Genomic DNA, 18,717 nt, shown 5'->3' with positions numbered 1-18,717 from the left:
TCTCCACCTCCCTTTATGGATTTTAACTGTAAAAATATTACGGTTTAATCCTCAACATTGAACCCTTTACTTCCAAATTGTTTTTACCATAAAAATAAATGCATTCTTAGGTTGATGATGCAGCTAAACAGGGTTTATTTTAATAGTAAATGCTTATATTTGAAATAAAATGCCAGAATTCACTGTTAAATCTACAACATTAAACTCTTTTACAGACATTTTCTTTTTAAAATACAAATAATCATATTATGTTGATAATCCAGTCAAACAGGGTTTATTTTAAATGGAAAATTGCATTTTAATAGAGAAATACTGAATAAAAATCCATAATTTACTGTGAAATCTACATTTTCTTTTTACAGTGTACTTTTACTCTAGTTTTTTTATGTGTGAGTAGGAGTCGTTCTCTGTCTCATCTGGTTTGTACATTAAGTGAAAGTGGAACAGCAGAATGATCTCACGTGGGACTTTTTTTTTCTTTACTCTCCATGAACAACAGCTCAAACACAAACATGGAGACAAAATAAAGATGTTTAAACGCTCACTTTGACCTCAGAATGACATCATTCTTGTGAAAACAACTCTTCTGACACAACAACACCAGGTTTTCATAGTTTTTCTCTTTGAAAATGACAGAAAAAGATGTGTTTTTTTGGTTTAAAGTGCTGTTATTTAACTTTCATGTTCCACTCATGTTCCCATAGGAAACACAGGAACAGTATAGAGTCAGAGTCAGAACAATTAGTTATTTTCCGTCAGTCATGGAAGCACTGAACTGGACCCATGTGCAGAAATGTTGGAGCAGCCCCAGATTCTGCACACACACACACACACACACACACACACACACACACACACACACACACACACACAGAGTCTGAAAACTCCACATCTGACTGAAGCACAGACTCCGGCTGCAGCTGAATGAGGAAACATTAGGTAAAAAGAAATGTCTTTTTTATTCATTCTAAGAGTTTTAACTCCTCTGTTCTTTGGATATTTATGAACCTGTTTATGTGTAGTTTCATGAAGTTTCATGTTGCAGCTTAAAAAAACAATAACGTGAGTAAAAACAGCTCGGAAACAAGACTGTGACTTCAAAAATGGAGTTTAGAAAATAGAAATCATTGTTTATTGTTGTTGTGCAAAACTGTAAATAACACTTTTAAAAACAACCACAAAACAATTAAAGCTGAAATAATGTCACAAAAAGTGAATTTAATTTGAAAATAACTGTAAAAACCTACATTTACTTTAAAACTGAATTTTTTTTTGCCATATTTATGTTCAATATTCCACATTCAAGATTAACTTTATTGTCACTTTATATGCATGAACAACATAATTCAGTGCACTACTTAAAATGTAGGTCAGTATTTATGCACTATAACATATTAGACTGGACATTTACAGTGAATAACTGCTCACTAAAGTAATGTGTAATATTTATATACTGTACTTTTACATTGAGTAGATTATTATAAAATAGTGCAGTTGAGTGTGTGTGTGTGTGTGTGTGTGTGTCAGACTTATTTTTATTTAATAACATTCACAGCAGCTTCTGTCTCGGTCAGGAATGGAAATGTTGCAGCGTAGAAACCTGAGGTTTTGTCCTCTGCTGCTGCTGGTTCTGGTTCTGGTTCTGGTTTACGAGGCCACGGGTCAGAGAAGAACGACACAAGGACACAACATCAACTACAGGCTGCATGCAGATGGAGATGATGGAGGAGAAGAAGGTAAATCTGTGTTTATGTGAGAGATCCAGGTGATGGATCCTGGTCCTGGTGCTGGTGCTAGTGCTGTTTCTGCAGGGTCAGTATTTGAGTGTATTTTCAGTGCCGTTTATACTGAATCTAACATTTAAAGACACTGTAGGCAGAATTTATTTTGGTATAACTCATCGATCCTCGAACAACGGAATCCTGTTCTGCAAAGAAAAAAGTGACAGACAGACAGACAGACAGACAGACAGACAGACGACTTTAATAATCCCTTTTGGAGGTTCCCTCAGGGAAATTAAAAAAACAAACGAAAACACTGAGTCCATGAGAAGTTTCACAAGTGAATTTTACTGTAAAAAACAGTAAAATTCAACAAAAGAGAGAGCTTTCAGAAGGATGCAGCGGATCGTCACCAATTCTGTTCACAACTTTGATGGATAGAATTTCTAGACACAAACAAGGGCATTGGTGGAGTCCAGTCTGGTGGAGTCCGGTTTGGTGGACTCAGGATTGGGTCTCTGCTTTATGCAGATGACGTGGTCCTGTTTGCTTCATCAGACCTTTTGCTGGAGCGGTTCGCAGCCGGGTGTGAAGCGGAGAATGAGAATCCGCACCTCCAAACCCAAGACCACGGTCCTAAGTGCCCTCTCCTGGTCGGTTGTGAGATCCTGAGGAGTTTAAGTATCTCGGGATCTTGTTCCCAAGTGAGGGCAGAATGAAGCGGGAGGTGAACAGACGGTGATGTTCTTTCCGATGTGACGGAAAGAACAAGATGGCTGATACAAGCGGCCAAAATAGGTTTCCTCTGCAGGGCGTCTGGACTCTCCCTTAGAGAGAGGGGGAGAAGCTCGGAGATCTGGGAGAGGTCAGGATGCTTCCTGGATGCCTCCCTGGTGTGGTTTCCAAACATATCCAACTGGGATAAACGGTAGAATATGGATACACAAAACAAATAGATTAAAATAAAATGGGAGTCCAGTTCAACCTAAATCTTATCAGTTCATCTTTGACTCCCAAATTTGAAAAGAATGCCTTCAAAACATCGTGAGCGTCTTAATTTGCAGGGTCTGATCTTTCATTTCCGTCCTCCTGCAGCTCAGGCGTGTTCTCTGGAGGTGGCCTTCATCCTCGACAGCTCTGAGAGCGCCAAGATCTTCCTGTTTGAGAAGCAGAAGGCCTTCGTGTTGGGCTTCAGCACGAGGCTGGCCACGCTGCACGTGGCCGGCTGGAGGCTGAGGGTGCGGATGGCCGCGCTTCAGTACAGCAGCACCGTGTCCGTCGAGCAGCGCTTCTCCGCCTGGAGGGACCTGGACTCGTTCCACGGCCGCGTCAGCACCATGAGCTACATCGGCCACGGCACCTACACCAGCTACGCCGTCACCAACGCCTCGCAGCTGCTGGTGGAGGAGACGGAGGCTGACAGCGTAAGGGTCGCGGTTCTGTTGACGGACGGCGTGGATCACCCACGCAGCCCCGACGTGGTCGCGGCTGCGGCGGAGGGCAAAGATCAGGGCGTCCGGTTCTTCGCCGTGGGTTTATCGGACATCGCGCAGCAGAGTCAGAACAACGCCAAACTGCGAGCCATCGCCAGCACGCCGACTCAGCAGTTTGTCCAGAGTCTGCTCGATCATCAGCTGGAGGACAAGCTGCTCAAAGAGATGGTGAGTGCTGAAGAGAGACCACCTCAAGTTTCCTGCACGCGAAGAACAACAAAGAAAACATGTTCTCGATTCATACGTTGTACTGCCACCTAGTGGACACATATGATTCTGCACTCTGTGCCAACGCTTAAAGGTTTTAGCTGCTTAAAGTCATATTCTGTTTTTTGAAGAGTGGTTGTTGAACATAAAGTCACCAAAAGTGACAAAACCGAAAAAACAAAATGAATCTCACTGTGAAAATATGGCTGCCAAAAACATGGATGTTAGCGACGTAACAAAAGACTCAGTGAGTCTTAAGAACATCTTAACAACGTCTTTATCTCACTGTTACACAGACTTTTCCAACAGGAAACTGAAGTTTGTAAACCACTCACTCTCCCACACCAAAGCCCATAGAGAAAACCAGTGATTTTAGCTGGCGGGGACACAGGAGCTGCTGGTCTACTGCTGCCTCGTGTGGTCACTTTGTGTCACTAGAGTAAATCCAAATGTACGATTTTTGATGCCGAAGTGACAAAATCAGACATTTGAACTTAGTGATGGAGGCAGCAGTGGATCAACAACATCTGTGTGTGTGATGGTAAAATCACTGATTATCTCCATGAGGTTTGGTCTTCGATATGTCGGATCGTCCCAAGTTAAGACACCATAGAATAAAAAAAAAAGAAGACATAAATGAATGTAAATAATGGACATATCGTGTTGCAAAAGCACATATTAGGTAATAGACATATAATATGTGTTGTTTTATGACCAGAAAATGTTTCTTAAAAGTGTCATAATTCCATGAAACATAAATAATTAACAGAATAATGATTCACACTCTGTGTTGAGTCCTGGTGACTGGGTGAATGATGTCCTCTGTCCTCGCTGTGAGTTCAAGCCTCAGTCACAGAGTGGAGTCTGAACTCAGGGACTTTCCTGACCTCTTTGCATTTTCCACATCGACACAAAATGTCAAATGTCTGCAGTTTCATCTCTGGACAGAAATATCTCGTTCCTGCTTTCCACAAATGTGTCACGCTGTGTGTTCACATTTAAATAAAGACAAAATGTCACCAGATTTTAAAAACTCATGAAGGAATGAATCTTTCAGCGGATGACTAACTTGCATGGGGAATTTTGATTATCTGACATGTTTTGTGTGTTTTCTTTTCCAGGCTGCTGTTGCACTCGAGGGGGTAAGTAACCAATAAACAATTATTTTTGTATAAATGAAAAGAAATGGAATATGAAAAAATATTTGTTTGTAAAAGGCAAAAATAATCAATCACTTATGTGAAACATTCGAAACATCACAACACAATAACAGATTTAAAATAAAATGAAGTGTAAACTTATCAAGGCCAAACTTTATTACATGTGTAACAAAGTTTAACATTTAGCTACGTCAATAATACACTGTGTAAATCAAAATAGTTACACTTGTCACCTTAGGTACAAAAAATGTCACCATTGAAACTGATTAGAAATAACTTTTTTTTCGTCCTATATTTTTCTACTATTCATCATCCATCCATCCATCTATTATCTAGCACTTGTGGGGGGGGGGGCTGTGCCAATCTCAGCTGACAAATGTCAGATGGGTCACACCCTGGACAGTTGGCCAGTCCATCGCAGGGTCTATTCGTCATCATTTGGACTAATTTCTAGATTTACTGGTAATCCAACAGGTGCCGTTAGACAGTAAAGTCCAATTCAGAAAATACTGAAAATGAATTTAAGTTGTTTCTTTGTCTATCACTGTATGTGTGATAATGATTGTATATAACCACACACAAAACCCTCAAAATAGGGGGCGCCAGATAGATCAGTCTACCAACTACACCTTCACGCTATTGTGTCCTAAAAAATTAAGGCAAAAAGCCAAAAAATATAGATTTAAAAAACCCTAATTATGCCTTTAACAGTGATTAATTGGTGTAAACGGTTTTGCTGACTTTGCTTTTTCTTTCTAGTGTCAACAACCCCAAACGTGTCTGTGTGAAAGAGGAGAGACAGGCCAGCCTGGAATTCCAGTGAGTTTTTTTTTTTTAAATATTTCAACAAAACCTCATGATCATTGACTTCATAATTCTATTGGATGATGATTCAGTTTGGTCTGCTTTGATTTTTATTTATCCCAAAACTTCCAGTGCATCATTGTCCTTTTAACTGTTGCTAATTCCAGGGTAGAAAAGGCGACACGGGGTTCAGAGGACCACCTGGTCTGAAAGGAGCAAGGGTGAGTCACAACACACAAAAACAAACACACACACAAACAAACACACAAACACACAAAAAAGTAAAAGATGTTTGCAAACCAAAGTTTGTGTCTCTAATCAAACTGCTAATTCACCCACACCAAACCTCACAGAGAAAATCAGTGATTTTAACATCACACACACACAGGAGTTGTTGATCCACTGCCGCCTCCATCACTCAGTTCAAATGTCTTATTTTGTAAAATTCAGTGTTTGAAATCCTTTGTTCGGATTGACCTCAGTGACACAAAGTACCCACACGAGGCAGCAGAGGACCAGCAGCTCCTGTGTCCCCGTGAGCTAAAATCACTTTGGTGTGGGAGAGTGAGTGATTTACAAACTTCAGTTTCCTGTTGTTAAAGTCTATCAGTGAAATAAAGATGTGAAACATGTTATTAAGATGTCGTAGACTTAAACTGATGCAGGTTTCTAACGTTTTCAAACTATTCCTTTTAAAATGTTGACGTTTCTTCTTTGTTTTTCACTGTAAACGTGTTTCTCTTCATTCAGGGAGAGCCTGGATTAAATGGTCGGCCTGGAATTGATGGTCCAGAGGTAAAAATGTCATTTTCCTCCAGTTTTTATTTTATGACGTAGAATTAAAGCATAAAAATGTAAACTTTTAATTGACTCTTCTTCAGGGTCGTCCAGGTTACAAAGGCAACAAGGTGAGTGTCTGGTTGTCTGCTTCAGATCAGCTTTTCTATTTATGAGGTAAGAGGACATCGCCACAGAAGATAACCCGACTGTTGTCTTTCAGGGAGACAGAGGAGACTGTGGAACTCCAGGAGACAAAGGAGACGCCGTACGAACCGGACTCACTCACACATTTACTTCAAAAATCACTTCAAAAACCTTTTGCCTCGTACTGAATTCAGTGTCATCCTGCAGGGATTTGAGGGACCTCCAGGCTCACGAGGTTCCAAAGGAGAAAAGGTACAGTGATCACTTCTTTATCAAATGTATTCATCAAGATTTTAAAAGTCAAAAACATTTTTTTAAATCACCTACAAGTTTTTAACAACCAGGGTTTTTTTTTAAAGAGTTACACGTCTGTGAATGAATAAATGTTTTTAATATGACTTTTTCACTTTCCTCACTTCCTCATTTACTCACTCATTCACTTTCCTTACATCCTTACTTAGGAAAGTGAATGAGTGAGTATATGAGGAAGTAAGGAAGGTGAATGAGTGAGTAAATGAGGAAGTAAGGAAGGGAAGGTGAATGAGGAAGTAAGGAAAATGAGGAAGCGAGGAAGTAAAGAAAGTCAGTAAATGAGGAAGTAAGGAAAGGGAGTTAGTAGGGATGTAAGGAATGTGAGGAAGTAAGGAAAGTGAGTGAGTGAGGAAGTAAGAAAACGAGGAAGTAAGAAAACGAGGAAATAAGGAATTAAGGAAGGACAGTAAGTAGGGAAAGTGAGGAAGTAAGGAGGGAGAGTGAGTGAGTGAGGAAACATGGTTTTGTTCCCTTCATGTGTTCACCTGTCTCTGTGAACGTCAGAGAACCTGTGAGAACGTGAGAACATGTGTCTGTGGTTCATCACAGACTCATGTTCTGCACTCATGGAATGTGAATATCGGGATTATCTGTAATCCCAACAGTGAATCCTGGCTCACAGGATATTATTGTTGTGCAGGAACAGAAAAGCTCACAGTCACTGTGAGCTTTTTAAACCTCGTTTAAGTTCATGTTTGTCGCACATTTCAGGTTTCAGGTTCAAATTCATACACAATTATTTTAAAATGGTTCAAATGAGTTTGGGTAAAACAACAGAGCAGGGGCACGTCAAGAAACTGTGGGGGCTTTAAGCCAAAATGTGATTTATGTTGATGTTTTTCAGCTTGATTTGTGGCTTCCATTAATGTTGTTATTGATCATCATCAGTGTTACAGCTGTTTGTTTGGTTTATTTTTGCAGGGTTCACTTGGACCACCAGGGGACGCCGGTCCTGACGGACTTGCAGGACCTAAAGTGAGTTTCACATTTAAATAATCAGCTGTTGTTGTTGTTTGCGTTGCTGTAATAAGCTCAGGAAAAGACATTCATGTGCTATAGGTCACTGGTTCCCAAAGACTGGGTCAGGACCCACAGGAGGGTCGCAGGAGGTTTTTTGGGGGGTCCCAAAACAAATTTGCTGAACCTTTTACTTAAGATTCACATGTTTTTTTTTTGTTAATTTAAGTGACATAAAGTTAAGTTTTAAATAATTTACCAAAAATCTTTTGGAAGTTATTAATTATTAATTATATATATATATATATATATATATATATATATATATATATATATATATATATATATAAGAAAAGATATAAGATATTAGCTGTCACAGATAGTAGGGGTGGGAATCGCCAGAGACCACGCTACGATATTATCACGATTTAAGTCACAATATTTAAGTCACAATACAATATTATCACGTTATAAGTCACAATATATAAGTTGTGACATGATATTATCACGATATTTAAGTCATGATACAATATTATCACGATATTTAAGTTATGATACACTATTATCACGATATTTAAGTCATGATACGATATTTCACGATATTTAAGTCATGATATGATATTATTGTGATATTTAAGTCACGTTACAATATATAAGTCATGACACGATATTATGACGATATTGCAAAAATACTGAGTAGTCATACATTGATATCCAACAGCTTGAGTGAGACATTTCAATGTTCATATTTAATCACGAGTCATCACCCTGTCTGTAAAAATTAGGATTACTTTTATAAACCAAACTAATTTAAGACCATGTGGAAGTTTTGGTGTCATCTTTGGTTTTTGTTTGTCGCGATTCATCATTTTCCCACACGACAACGACAGCATCTGTTTTTTACAGACAAAAAACCTTTAAAAGACCTTTAAAATGTGTCCAGGGCCAATGAGATGCTGACGTCTCCGTCACCTCAACAAAGACGTCTTTCATGGTGGAGAAATGTGCTGTGATTTGTATCACTGTCAGGAAAAAGAACATAAATCACAGAACAAAGCGTCTCTGTCTCTTAAAGAGCTCAAAAAAGGTTTAGGACATTTGGCATTTCATGTAATAAACTCTTTCTCCACCAGATGTCACTGTCACTGCAGCTGGTAACGCTATAGTATGCGAGATTAAGAGCTGTCCAGAGCTCCTCCCATCAGACGAGCACAGACAGACGCTCCGTGTTTGTCCTTTTTTTAGGCTTCTTTGCAGCGTAGGAAATTGTTTGCAGAATTTTTATTACCTTTCAGTTAAAATTCATGTGTTTATGTTGTGAATAACGTGCATAAAATAAAGTAGTGATTTATCTAGCACTTCAAAATTATTTTAGATGTTGGGTCCCTATAGAGAAAGTCTGGGAAACATTGAACACTGGACATCGCAGGACGTTGCGATGTAAAAACCTTCACATAATCTTTGAACACACAATATAACGTAAGTGGCTGTTGTGTGCATTGACTCAGTCTTGGTTGACCTTTAACCCTCAAACAACTGAGTTAATAAAGGATTTCACTGGGAACCATTTATGTACTTACTGTGAAGAATGTAGCTGTTTTTACACAGTGGATTACAGTAGAAACAGAACTCAAAACTGCGAAGTGTCTATAACGTGTTGTGTAAAAACAAAGTTACGTTCTTCGCCTTAAGTACATAAACGGCTCCCATTAAAATCACTTAATAACTTGTGCTTTAAAAAAGTTGCATGAGGGTTAAAGGTCAACCAATACCAAGGAAATGCACACAACTGCCATTTATGTGATTCAGTGTGTTGAAAGGTTCTGATATAATCACATTATGGGATGTTCTCCATCAGTGTTTCCTACTTTTTAAAGATGGCAAACTATCGTGACCCAAATCACTCGATCACTCGTGAAAAATTTGTCTGTTTCATATCTGTAGCGCTTCAAATAATTTAAAGGTTTTTAATATTATTTAAAACATAAATCTTAACTAAAAAGTCAGTTCAATTACTGCAAATATTTTTCAGGACCCAAATAAAATCTCCTGAGACAAAACAAAACAGTTTATTGTGTTCATTGGAAATAAGAAAAGTGATTTAATTTGTGTTTTGTTTAAATACAAAAACAATCAGGGAGACAAAGGACACAGTGGAGTTCCTGGACCACCGGGAGAATTTGGGATTGGATTTCCAGGATCCAAGGTGACACTTTTGACTATTAATTAATTAAAAACATTATTGTCTTAATCCAACTACAACTGGACAATTACATGTAAATACATGTAAAACATGTTAGTCTGACCAAAACTGTACCAGATTGAATTTCTCAAAGTCGGACTAACTTGTGCTAAGAACTAGCCACCAGTTTAGGCAAGGCGAGTAGAGCTGGTGGAAATATGCCATATGTGAAAGCCACCATTTGTGGTCATCTGCATTTTCTCCACTAGATGTCACTAACTCTTACAGACTGGACCTTTAAAGAAGAATCTTTGGCAGCAACAATGCATAAATAAATCATCTTTCTGATGTAGGATAAATATTATCACTTACTGACTCTGACGTGGTTGACTGTGATGCTTCCAGGGTGAAAAGGGTCTTCAGGGAAGACCAGGACCTTTAGGTCCTGTGGGCAGAGGAGAACCAGGACTACCAGTGAGTGTCTCTTTATTAGACATTGTGAAACACTGAACAACGTTAAGTCTGAGTCAAGGAATTTTATAAGAGACTGAGTCAAAAAGTACTCAAAGAGTTTTTCTGTTTGTTGCAGGGACCTCCAGGACCTGTTGGAGCTCAGGGAAACCCTGGACCACCTGGAGAGGGACTCCCTGGACCAAAGGTCAGTCTACGGACTGTCAATGCTATTCTTAAAGGGCTAGTTCAAGATTTTTGGAGATGTGGTTGATTATGAGACACTGACGCGTATGGTGCGCTCCTCCTGGACGTCACCTCCGTGTGACCGCGTTCCAGTTGAGAAGTCGGAAGTTGTACACGGTATTTTACATGTTTACGATTAAAAAGTAAACAGTGCTCTGTGTTTACGACACATTTACACATCGGGATTTACTGTGAAACAAACACGACAAAAGTGCTGTTAACAGTTAAAGTATCGATGTTGGTTATGTGAGGTTGTCCAGAGTTTCTGAGTCGGAAAATTAGGAGTTCCGACTACAAATGGAATGCAAGCACTTTAGCAGCTGCTTAATCTGGGACAGTTTCAGTAATTTGATTGAATTATTTTAAGCAAAAAAGCTAAAAAAAATGGTAAAATAACATTTTTAAATCTACAATGTTTACCATTGATTTGATGTTTTACTCACTAACTGCAGCTTATACACTTTATACATTCAAATGTTTCCATGAAAGTTGAAACATGTGATTCTTCTTCATGTTGGGGACACTGCCCTCTACTGCCCCCTAGTGTTCACTGTCTTTCTTTTAGGGCGATCGAGGATACGAAGGTCCGAGGGGCAATCGTGGTCTCGCCGGTGTTGGGGTCAAAGGTGATAAGGTGAGTAAATATGCTAATATGCTAATATTAAACACTTCATTATAGAAATACTGCACCTGACAAACGAGTCAAATTAACCCGTTTGATTAGAGTTCAACTAAAAAAAGAATATTATTCACAAAAAGTCATAGCACCACCAACTGATAAATTTTGTTTTGGTGTTTACAATGTTATTTTGCAAAAGAAAAAGTGTTGCCATGGCTACAGTTCCATCAACAAGAAGTTGGAGTAACTCAAAAGTCTGAAGACACTGACAATATTGTGAAATAGTTGCAAAAAGAAGAAATAGCACCACCCAGTGGGCACAGGGGGTAACTGCGGCCTACTTTCAGCAACATGTTCAGGAGTAAAAGTGATGCCTTCATTTCTCTGTGGAGTTTGTTCTTCATACCTTTAAGAAACAAGAACATTGTTTTCTCAGGGCAGTTTTGGACCACCTGGAGTTCCAGGTCCACTTGGTGCTCCAGGTCCAGGTCTTCAAGGAGAAAAGGTAAACAAAATAAACAACCTTTAAATCAGAGTGGTTGCGTTTTCAGAAACAAAACAATCAAACCTCACCTTCATCTTCCTGTTGAAAGGGCGATCAAGGTCCAGTGGGACCTTCAGGACCAAGAGGAGCTCCAGGAATTGGACTCACAGGACCAAAGGTAAACCAGCAGAGGATGATGATGATGATGATGATGGAGGTGATGATGATGATGATGATGATGAAGAACATTCTGTTCAGGGGAATCAGGGTCTTCCAGGTGAAGCTGGAGTTCCAGGAGAGAGAGGAGTGGGACAACCAGGACCTAAAGTCAGTTCATGCTCATTCTTCACTGAACTGTGAGTCAATGTTTCACCAACAAAGACTGAAACTCACATGTGTTATTGTCTGTGTGTCTGTGTCTGTGTCTGTCTCTGTGTCTGTCTGTCTGTCAGGGTGATCCAGGAGCTGAGGGGTTGCCAGGTTTTCCAGGTCAGCCTGGAGAAGACGGAGTTGCAGGACAGAAGGTAAATTCATGTTTTCATGTTTTCATAAATCCGTGTCATGGCTTCACTGACGTTCACTCCACTGATGACAGGGTGACCTCGGGTTACCAGGACCCCGGGGACCTGACGGCGCTCCAGGTAAAGGTTCCCCTGGAAACAAGGTAACAGACACTGAAGACAATAAAAAAACAAAGTAAACTTTAATCAAAAGACTAAATGATTTTAATGAGAAATGTTTGCAGGTATTTTATTTTATTTTTAGTTTGGACTTGATTTGAATTGTTACATTTATTTATATTTTAACCTGTTTTAATGAATTCATATTTTATCTCTGTTTATTAACTTAGTTATTCTTTTTAACTCACTTTAATTTGCCTTATTCATTATATTAATCTAATTCTGCTTATTAATTATTATTATTATTATTGTTAGATAATACATATATATGATATATACATGTATATACTGTATATATATGATATATACATATATACACTGTATATATACTGTATATATATATGATAGATACAATAGTATAGTATAGTAATAGTTTGTATTATTTACACAATGATGTGAAAATTTGACTAAAGATTCAGAGAAAATAACAGATTTATTTGAGATTTTTCCATTTTTTCAGGGAGACAGAGGAGACAGAGGAGCCCGGGGCCTCCCAGGTGCAGTCGGTCCTGTGGGGCCAACGGGGCCAAAGGTGTGTGTCTGTGTGTGTGTGTGTGTCTAAATCTCTTACACAAACGTAAAATCTTCTTCTTCTTCTTCTTCAGGGAGAAGCAGGAAATCCAGGTCCTCCAGGAACAACTGGACCCTCGGGTCGAGGAATACCTGGAGCCAAGGTGAGATCACGTACTGATGCTTTAACTGCCAAACTGCAGAGACATCGGTTGACTGAACTACTTTGTTTTGTTCAGGGAGAACCAGGTCCTCAAGGTCCAGCTGGAGCTGTGGGAGAACCAGGACGAGGTTTTTCTGGACCTAAAGTGAGTTTCAGGTTCAAAGAGTGAGTGAGAAATAATTAGAAACATCAGAGTGTAAATGAATAAAGGAATAATGAGTGAGTTGGTAAAGAGCTAAGTAGCAGGTAATAAGTCAGTCATTATAATATAATCAGTCAAGTTAAGGATTGAGAAAGCAATAATTACAGAGGAAGACATTTGAAACATGACGTTATGAAGAAGTCAAAGCTGAGTAATAAGTTCATTAATCTGCAAATCATAAGCAACAGTGAATAAAACAGAGTCAGTGAATAAATAAGTACATTACTAAGTCACTAAAGTAACTAAAGAGAAGTTAAGATGTTGTTGTTGTTGTTGTTCAGGGCGACAGAGGCTCGCCTGGTTCTGTTGGTTCACCTGGGGTCAAAGGTGAAGGTTTTCCTGGTCTCCCTGTGAGTTTCAAACAAAATAAATATTTTATTACGTTACATTTTCGTACCTTCATCAAGCAGAGTCACATCTTCATCTTCATCGTCTTCATCTTCTGTTTCTCAGGGTCTTCCAGGACCTCCAGGTCTGCTGGGAGAGACCGGATCAGACGGTGTTGGTTTACCAGGACCAAAGGTGACGGATTCATTCATTCATTCACTCAGCCTTTTGTCTCCGTCTAAAGTAACAATATCATTTTTGAGGAAATGAACAAATAACCATGAAAGTTTTGGGATTATTTCCTGCTCAGGGAGACCGGGGTTTGCATGGACCTGCTGGACCTGCAGGACCTCCAGGAGTCGGTCTGATTGGCGCAAAGGTAAAAACGAATCATGTGAAATATAAAAGTCTATAAAATCCACAGTGTTTTCTTCAGATTATTCTGTACATTGTTGTTTGTGCTGCAGGGTTCAGGGGGACAGACGGGACCAGTGGGTCCTCCAGGTTTACCTGGAGAAGGAATTCAAGGATCAAAGGTTCCGCTCATGATTCACATCTTTCTCTGTGTTCTTTAAAGAAAGTTCTCCTTCATGTGAATTATACTCTGTGTTTTTAGGGGGAGCCTGGATTTCCAGGGATTCCCGGTCCTCGAGGTCCTCCAGGACAAGGTCTGCAGGGAGACAAGGTGACGTCAGTGACATCACTTTCGTGATTTAAAACATATACACGTCAAATTTTGCTAAAAGTTTGGGAAAATGAAACAAATTTGTTTGTCGACCCAACAAAAATCTCATGTGACCCACGTTTGGGGCCAGACCCAGACTTTGGGAACCACTTTTTTTCTATTTTTCTTATTTCTGTAACATTGTTTTTGTCGTGTTTCAGGGCGATCGAGGGTTCAGAGGTGAGAAAGGCTTAAAGGGAGACAGAGGAGAATCTGGAGAACCAGGAACTGCCGGAGCTACGGTACTGGATTCACCTCTGTCAGGATCCTGATCCTGAACCTCCATCAGTTCAGGAGGTTCTTCAGACCGTCTGTTCTTTTTTTATCAGGATTATTGAAAATGTAAAGAACAGCTCACTATTTGACAGTCTGGTGGTGGGTGTGTAAAATATAGCTCATTATTGGGCAGTCAGTCTGGTGGTGGGTGTATAGAAGAGCTCTCTGATGTTAGATTGTTACTGGTAATTAAAGCTTAACATAATCTTTAAAATACACTTGATGAGACTGTTAAATGGCTGAATTTATAACAGGTTCTGTTTGTTCCCATCCCAGGGTCGACTTGGAGAGAAGGGAGAACCAGGACTCACAGTAAGTCCAGAACCCTGATCAATAACAGCTAAATACATCTCTAATATTACAATTCTCACATTCTGCCAATTTTATGTGACTGTTTCTTGTTTGTAGGAAATTCACATTATTTACTAAATAAAATGTCCATTTTCTCTATGGACTTTGGTGTGGGAGAGTGAGTATGTGATGTAAAAGTTAGCTATAGAGGCAAACTACATCATAGACTTAGCAGGCAGATAAATGATTCTGTGAATCTTTGCTAAAAGTGGCTAAAATCATGATGTGATAATGAACCAGCTCTAAAAACAATGTCTGTTTATTTTCACAGAGAGATGAAGTCATTAAAATAGTGAGATCCATCTGCAGTAAGTCCTCACTGAAACTGAGTCCAACTTAAAGCTGTAGTATGTAACTTTTAACAAACAAACATCTGTTACATGTGTTGAGTAAGTCTCTCTGCTCCCTGGTGCCTGGCGACGTTCCCATGCTGCACACAGGATGTGATTTGTTTCATGTCAAGAGGCAACAGTAGCATTGAGCTAGTAAAGTGAGACGACTGCAAACAGGTTAGTTTGTCTGAAAACACAACAAAGCGTCTACGATTGCTAAGATCATTATTTGGCTGTCAGTCTCTCAGTAGATGTATAGAATACCAGTCAATCTGGTGGTTGATGTACATAAGATCTCATTATTTGGCAGCCAGTTAGTCTGTGGATGTATAAAATATAGCTCATTATTTGGCAGTCAGTCTGTTGGTAGATGTATAAAATATAGCTCATTATTTGGCAGTCGGTCTGTTGGTAGATGTATAAAATACTAGCTCATTATTTGTCAGTGTTGGATGTATAATATATAGCTCATTATTTGGCAGTCAGTCTGTTGGTGGATGTATAAAATATAGCTCATTATTTGGCAGTCAGTCTGTTGGTGGATGTATAAAATATAGCTCATTATTATGGCAGTCAGTCTGTTGGTGGATGTATAAAATATAGCTCATTATTTGGCAGTCAGTCTGTTGGTGGATGTAGAATGTATAGAATAGCTCATTATTTGGCAGTCAATTTGTTGGTGGATGTATAGAATAGCTCATTATTTGACAGTCAGTCTGTTGGTGGATGTATAGAATAGCTCATTATTTGGCAGTCAGTCAAAATATGCAGAAATTAGGCTTACTTTCATGAAAATCTATTTTTGCAGTGTAATGTTACATAATTTCTCATAATTTCTTTCATGAAGAACAAACTACAACAGAAAATGTACAAAAGTTACGTACCGCAGCTTTAAGTTGAACATTTCCTTGTGTAAAATTCTTTCATTTATTTATTTTCCAATGGTTTTAGAGTGTGTGTGAATCTGTACCAGGTTGTGGAGTGAGCTGCCGTCAAACACCGTTGGAGCTGGTTTTCGTGATCGACAGCTCAGAGAGCGTCGGCCCCGACAACTTCAACGTGATCAAGGACTTCGTGAACGCCCTGATCGACCGCGCCTCGGTCAGCAGAGACACCACGCGGGTGGGCGTGGTCCTCTACAGCCATATCAACACGGTGGTGGTCAGCCTGGAGCAGGAGGCCTCGCGGGACGAGATCAAGTCTGCCGTGCGCTCCATGACCTACATGGGTGAGGGCACGTTCACCGGCAGCGCCATCCACCAGGCCGGCCAGGTGTTCCGCGCCGCGCGGCCAGGCGTGAGGAAGGTGGCCATCGTCATCACAGACGGTCAGGCGGACAGGAGGGACGCCGTCAGTCTGGAGAAGGCGGTGACAGAAGCTCAGGGAAGCGGCATAGAGATGTTTGTCATCGGCGTGTTGAACAAGAGTGACCCGCTGTACGAGGAGTTCAAGAAGGAGCTCAACCTCATGGCCTCTGACCCCGACAGTCAACACGTTTACCTGATCGACGACTTCAAAACTCTGCCAGGTGACAAGAGCCATCATCATATCACGTACATATCAAAGAACCATTTCACACTTCTTCTTCTTCTTTCAGCTTCTCCCTTTGGGGGCGCCACAGCAGATCCTCTGCCTCCATCCATTCCCTATAATATGTTCATCACCTTCTGAAGTCTTTAAATTGAAGTTTGCAGCCATTTACAAACCACTCACTCTCCCAGAAAATCGGTGGCACAGGAACTGCTGGTCCACTGCTGCCTCGTGTGGTCACGTTGTGTCACTGAGGTTAATCTGAACAAAGATTGACACTGAAGTGACAAAATTAGTGACGGAGGCAGCAGTGGATTTTGTTTTCTCTATGAGGTTTGGTGCAGTACTTCCATCAAAAGATGAGGTTGGATGAGGCTGGATGAGAATGGATGAGGTTGCATGTGTTGGATGTGGTAGGATGAGGTTGGATATGGTTGGAAGTGGTAAAATGAGGTTAGATTGGTAGGATCAGGTTGTATGTGGTTGGATGTGGTTGGATGTGTTGGAAGTGGTAGGATGAGGTTGGATATGGTTGGATGAGGTTGGATGTGGTAGGATGTGGTAGGATCAGGTTGTATATGGTTGGAAGTGGTAAGATGAGGTTAGATTGGTAGGATCAGGTTGTATGTGGTTGGATGAGGTTGGATGTGGTTGGATGAAACTGTGTTGTTCCTGTTCTTTTCAGCTCTGGAGAAGAAGCTGCTGAGTCACATCTGTGAGGACGGAGACAGACAACTCTTCAGCTCCGTCCCGAGCTCCAGATTAGCTCCGGGATTCCACGAGGTCTCTGGGAACGTCAGGGAACCTCCGTACAGGACGGACACGGACACGCCCACTTTCACCGGAGACATCAGGAGAGTTCACATGCTGGTGAGGAGAGGGAAAAAATCAGATTAAAAATGCTTAAAACAGTCTAATATTATAGACTGAAAATATTCTGGGATATATATAATTATTTAATTTATTTAATTTGTTTATTTTAATGAGAAACTCAAAGAAATTTGAGCTTCTGTGATGCTTTTATTGTTAAATTCAGAAAAACAGCAACCAAAACATTAGATTAGATTAAGATTATATTAGAATAGAAGACATTAGATTAAGATTAGAATCAAAGAAACTAATAATATTAAGATTTATTAGAAGAGATTAGATGACAGGAAATTAGATTAAATTAGAAAAGATAACATTAGATTAAGAATACATGGGAAGATTGGATTGGATTAAGATTAGATGACTTTTGATAATGTTATATTAACATTAGTAGAGATTGGATTAGATTAAAATTAGGTTAGAAGAAATTAAATTATATTACGATTTGATAGATCATCAAGATATTAGATTAAGATTAGATGTGAAGAAATTAGATTATATGACTTTAGGATAGATAGGATTAAGATATTGGAGGGGTTTAGATTATATTATATTCAAAACAGAGTATTATTACATTTAGATTAGATTAGTCATAGATTAGTAGATTTAAAGTGTCAAGTTCATTCATATTAATCTGTGTTTAATCTGTGTTTCAGCCCGGTCCTCCAGGTTCTCACCCACATAGAGAACCTGTGTCTCCACAGAAACCTGATCCTGACGCCAGAACCTCCACAGACTCTCACATAATCCCACTGTTCGACCCGGAGCCTTTCAGACCAGTGACAGAGGAGAAGAGGACTCTGGCGCCACCTGTGGTGGAGAGCGGAGCAGCAGCAGCTGGAGCAGCTCGTCCAACTCTGAAGGTCCCGACCGAGGAGAAGACGCCGCTGTTGACCTCTGACACCTACGCCTCAGGTAAAGCTTCTTTTACATTCTTCAGTCCTGATGTTTTGTAATCTGAGAACGTTTGTTTGTGTTTTTAAAAACAGTCCCTGCAGCCGAGCGGTGCAGTCAGATCCTGGACCCCGGTCCGTGTCGGGACTACGTGGTGAGGTGGTACTACGACGCCACGGCCAACTCCTGCGCTCAGTTCTGGTTCGGAGGCTGCCGAGGAAACAGTAACCAGTTTGAGAGTGAGAGCGCGTGCAGAGAAAACTGCGTCAAAGCCTGAAAACAACGAGGAAAAGAACAGA

General features: G+C 40.0%; 1 protein-coding gene and 1 long non-coding RNA gene across 4 annotated transcripts; one reads left to right on the top strand and one right to left on the bottom strand.

Annotated features, from left to right (window-relative positions):
• The first annotated feature begins 858 nt into the window (after nucleotides 1-858).
• Nucleotides 859-18,698, top strand: col28a1b (collagen, type XXVIII, alpha 1b). Of its 3 annotated transcripts, none has more exons than XM_044034263.1 (35): nucleotides 859-939; nucleotides 1,575-1,736; nucleotides 2,817-3,382; nucleotides 4,543-4,563; nucleotides 5,341-5,400; nucleotides 5,553-5,606; nucleotides 6,136-6,180; nucleotides 6,267-6,293; nucleotides 6,386-6,430; nucleotides 6,517-6,561; nucleotides 7,543-7,596; nucleotides 9,716-9,784; nucleotides 10,166-10,234; nucleotides 10,350-10,418; nucleotides 11,022-11,090; nucleotides 11,512-11,580; nucleotides 11,669-11,737; nucleotides 11,818-11,886; nucleotides 12,012-12,083; nucleotides 12,155-12,223; nucleotides 12,700-12,771; nucleotides 12,845-12,913; nucleotides 12,989-13,057; nucleotides 13,396-13,464; nucleotides 13,568-13,636; nucleotides 13,752-13,820; nucleotides 13,909-13,977; nucleotides 14,058-14,126; nucleotides 14,327-14,407; nucleotides 14,718-14,753; nucleotides 15,064-15,100; nucleotides 16,098-16,652; nucleotides 17,340-17,524; nucleotides 18,181-18,439; nucleotides 18,514-18,698. In XM_044034263.1, exons 2-35 carry the CDS (start codon nucleotides 1,577-1,579, stop codon nucleotides 18,693-18,695), a joined length of 3,591 nt encoding a protein of 1,196 aa, XP_043890198.1. In that variant the 5' UTR covers nucleotides 859-939; nucleotides 1,575-1,576; the 3' UTR covers nucleotides 18,696-18,698. The 3 variants fall into 3 exon arrangements, with proteins under 3 accessions (XP_043890198.1, XP_043890200.1, XP_043890199.1); XM_044034265.1 differs by having other exon boundaries at nucleotides 1,559-1,736; XM_044034264.1 differs by having other exon boundaries at nucleotides 1,556-1,736.
• Nucleotides 9,778-13,756, bottom strand: LOC122774762. The gene is made up of 5 exons (XR_006361025.1): nucleotides 13,512-13,756; nucleotides 12,811-13,052; nucleotides 11,649-12,212; nucleotides 11,482-11,565; nucleotides 9,778-10,205 (listed from the first exon to the last, which is right to left on the bottom strand). It is a non-coding gene; the product is annotated as an uncharacterized LOC122774762 (long non-coding RNA).
• Nucleotides 18,699-18,717: the final 19 nt, after the last annotated feature.

This window comes from Solea senegalensis, linkage group LG9 (assembly GCF_019176455.1).
Source record: "Solea senegalensis isolate Sse05_10M linkage group LG9, IFAPA_SoseM_1, whole genome shotgun sequence".
NCBI lineage: Eukaryota > Metazoa > Chordata > Actinopteri > Pleuronectiformes > Soleidae > Solea > Solea senegalensis.
The sequence above is the reverse complement of the archived record's forward strand: the minus strand, read 5'-3'. Positions and strand labels throughout refer to the sequence as shown.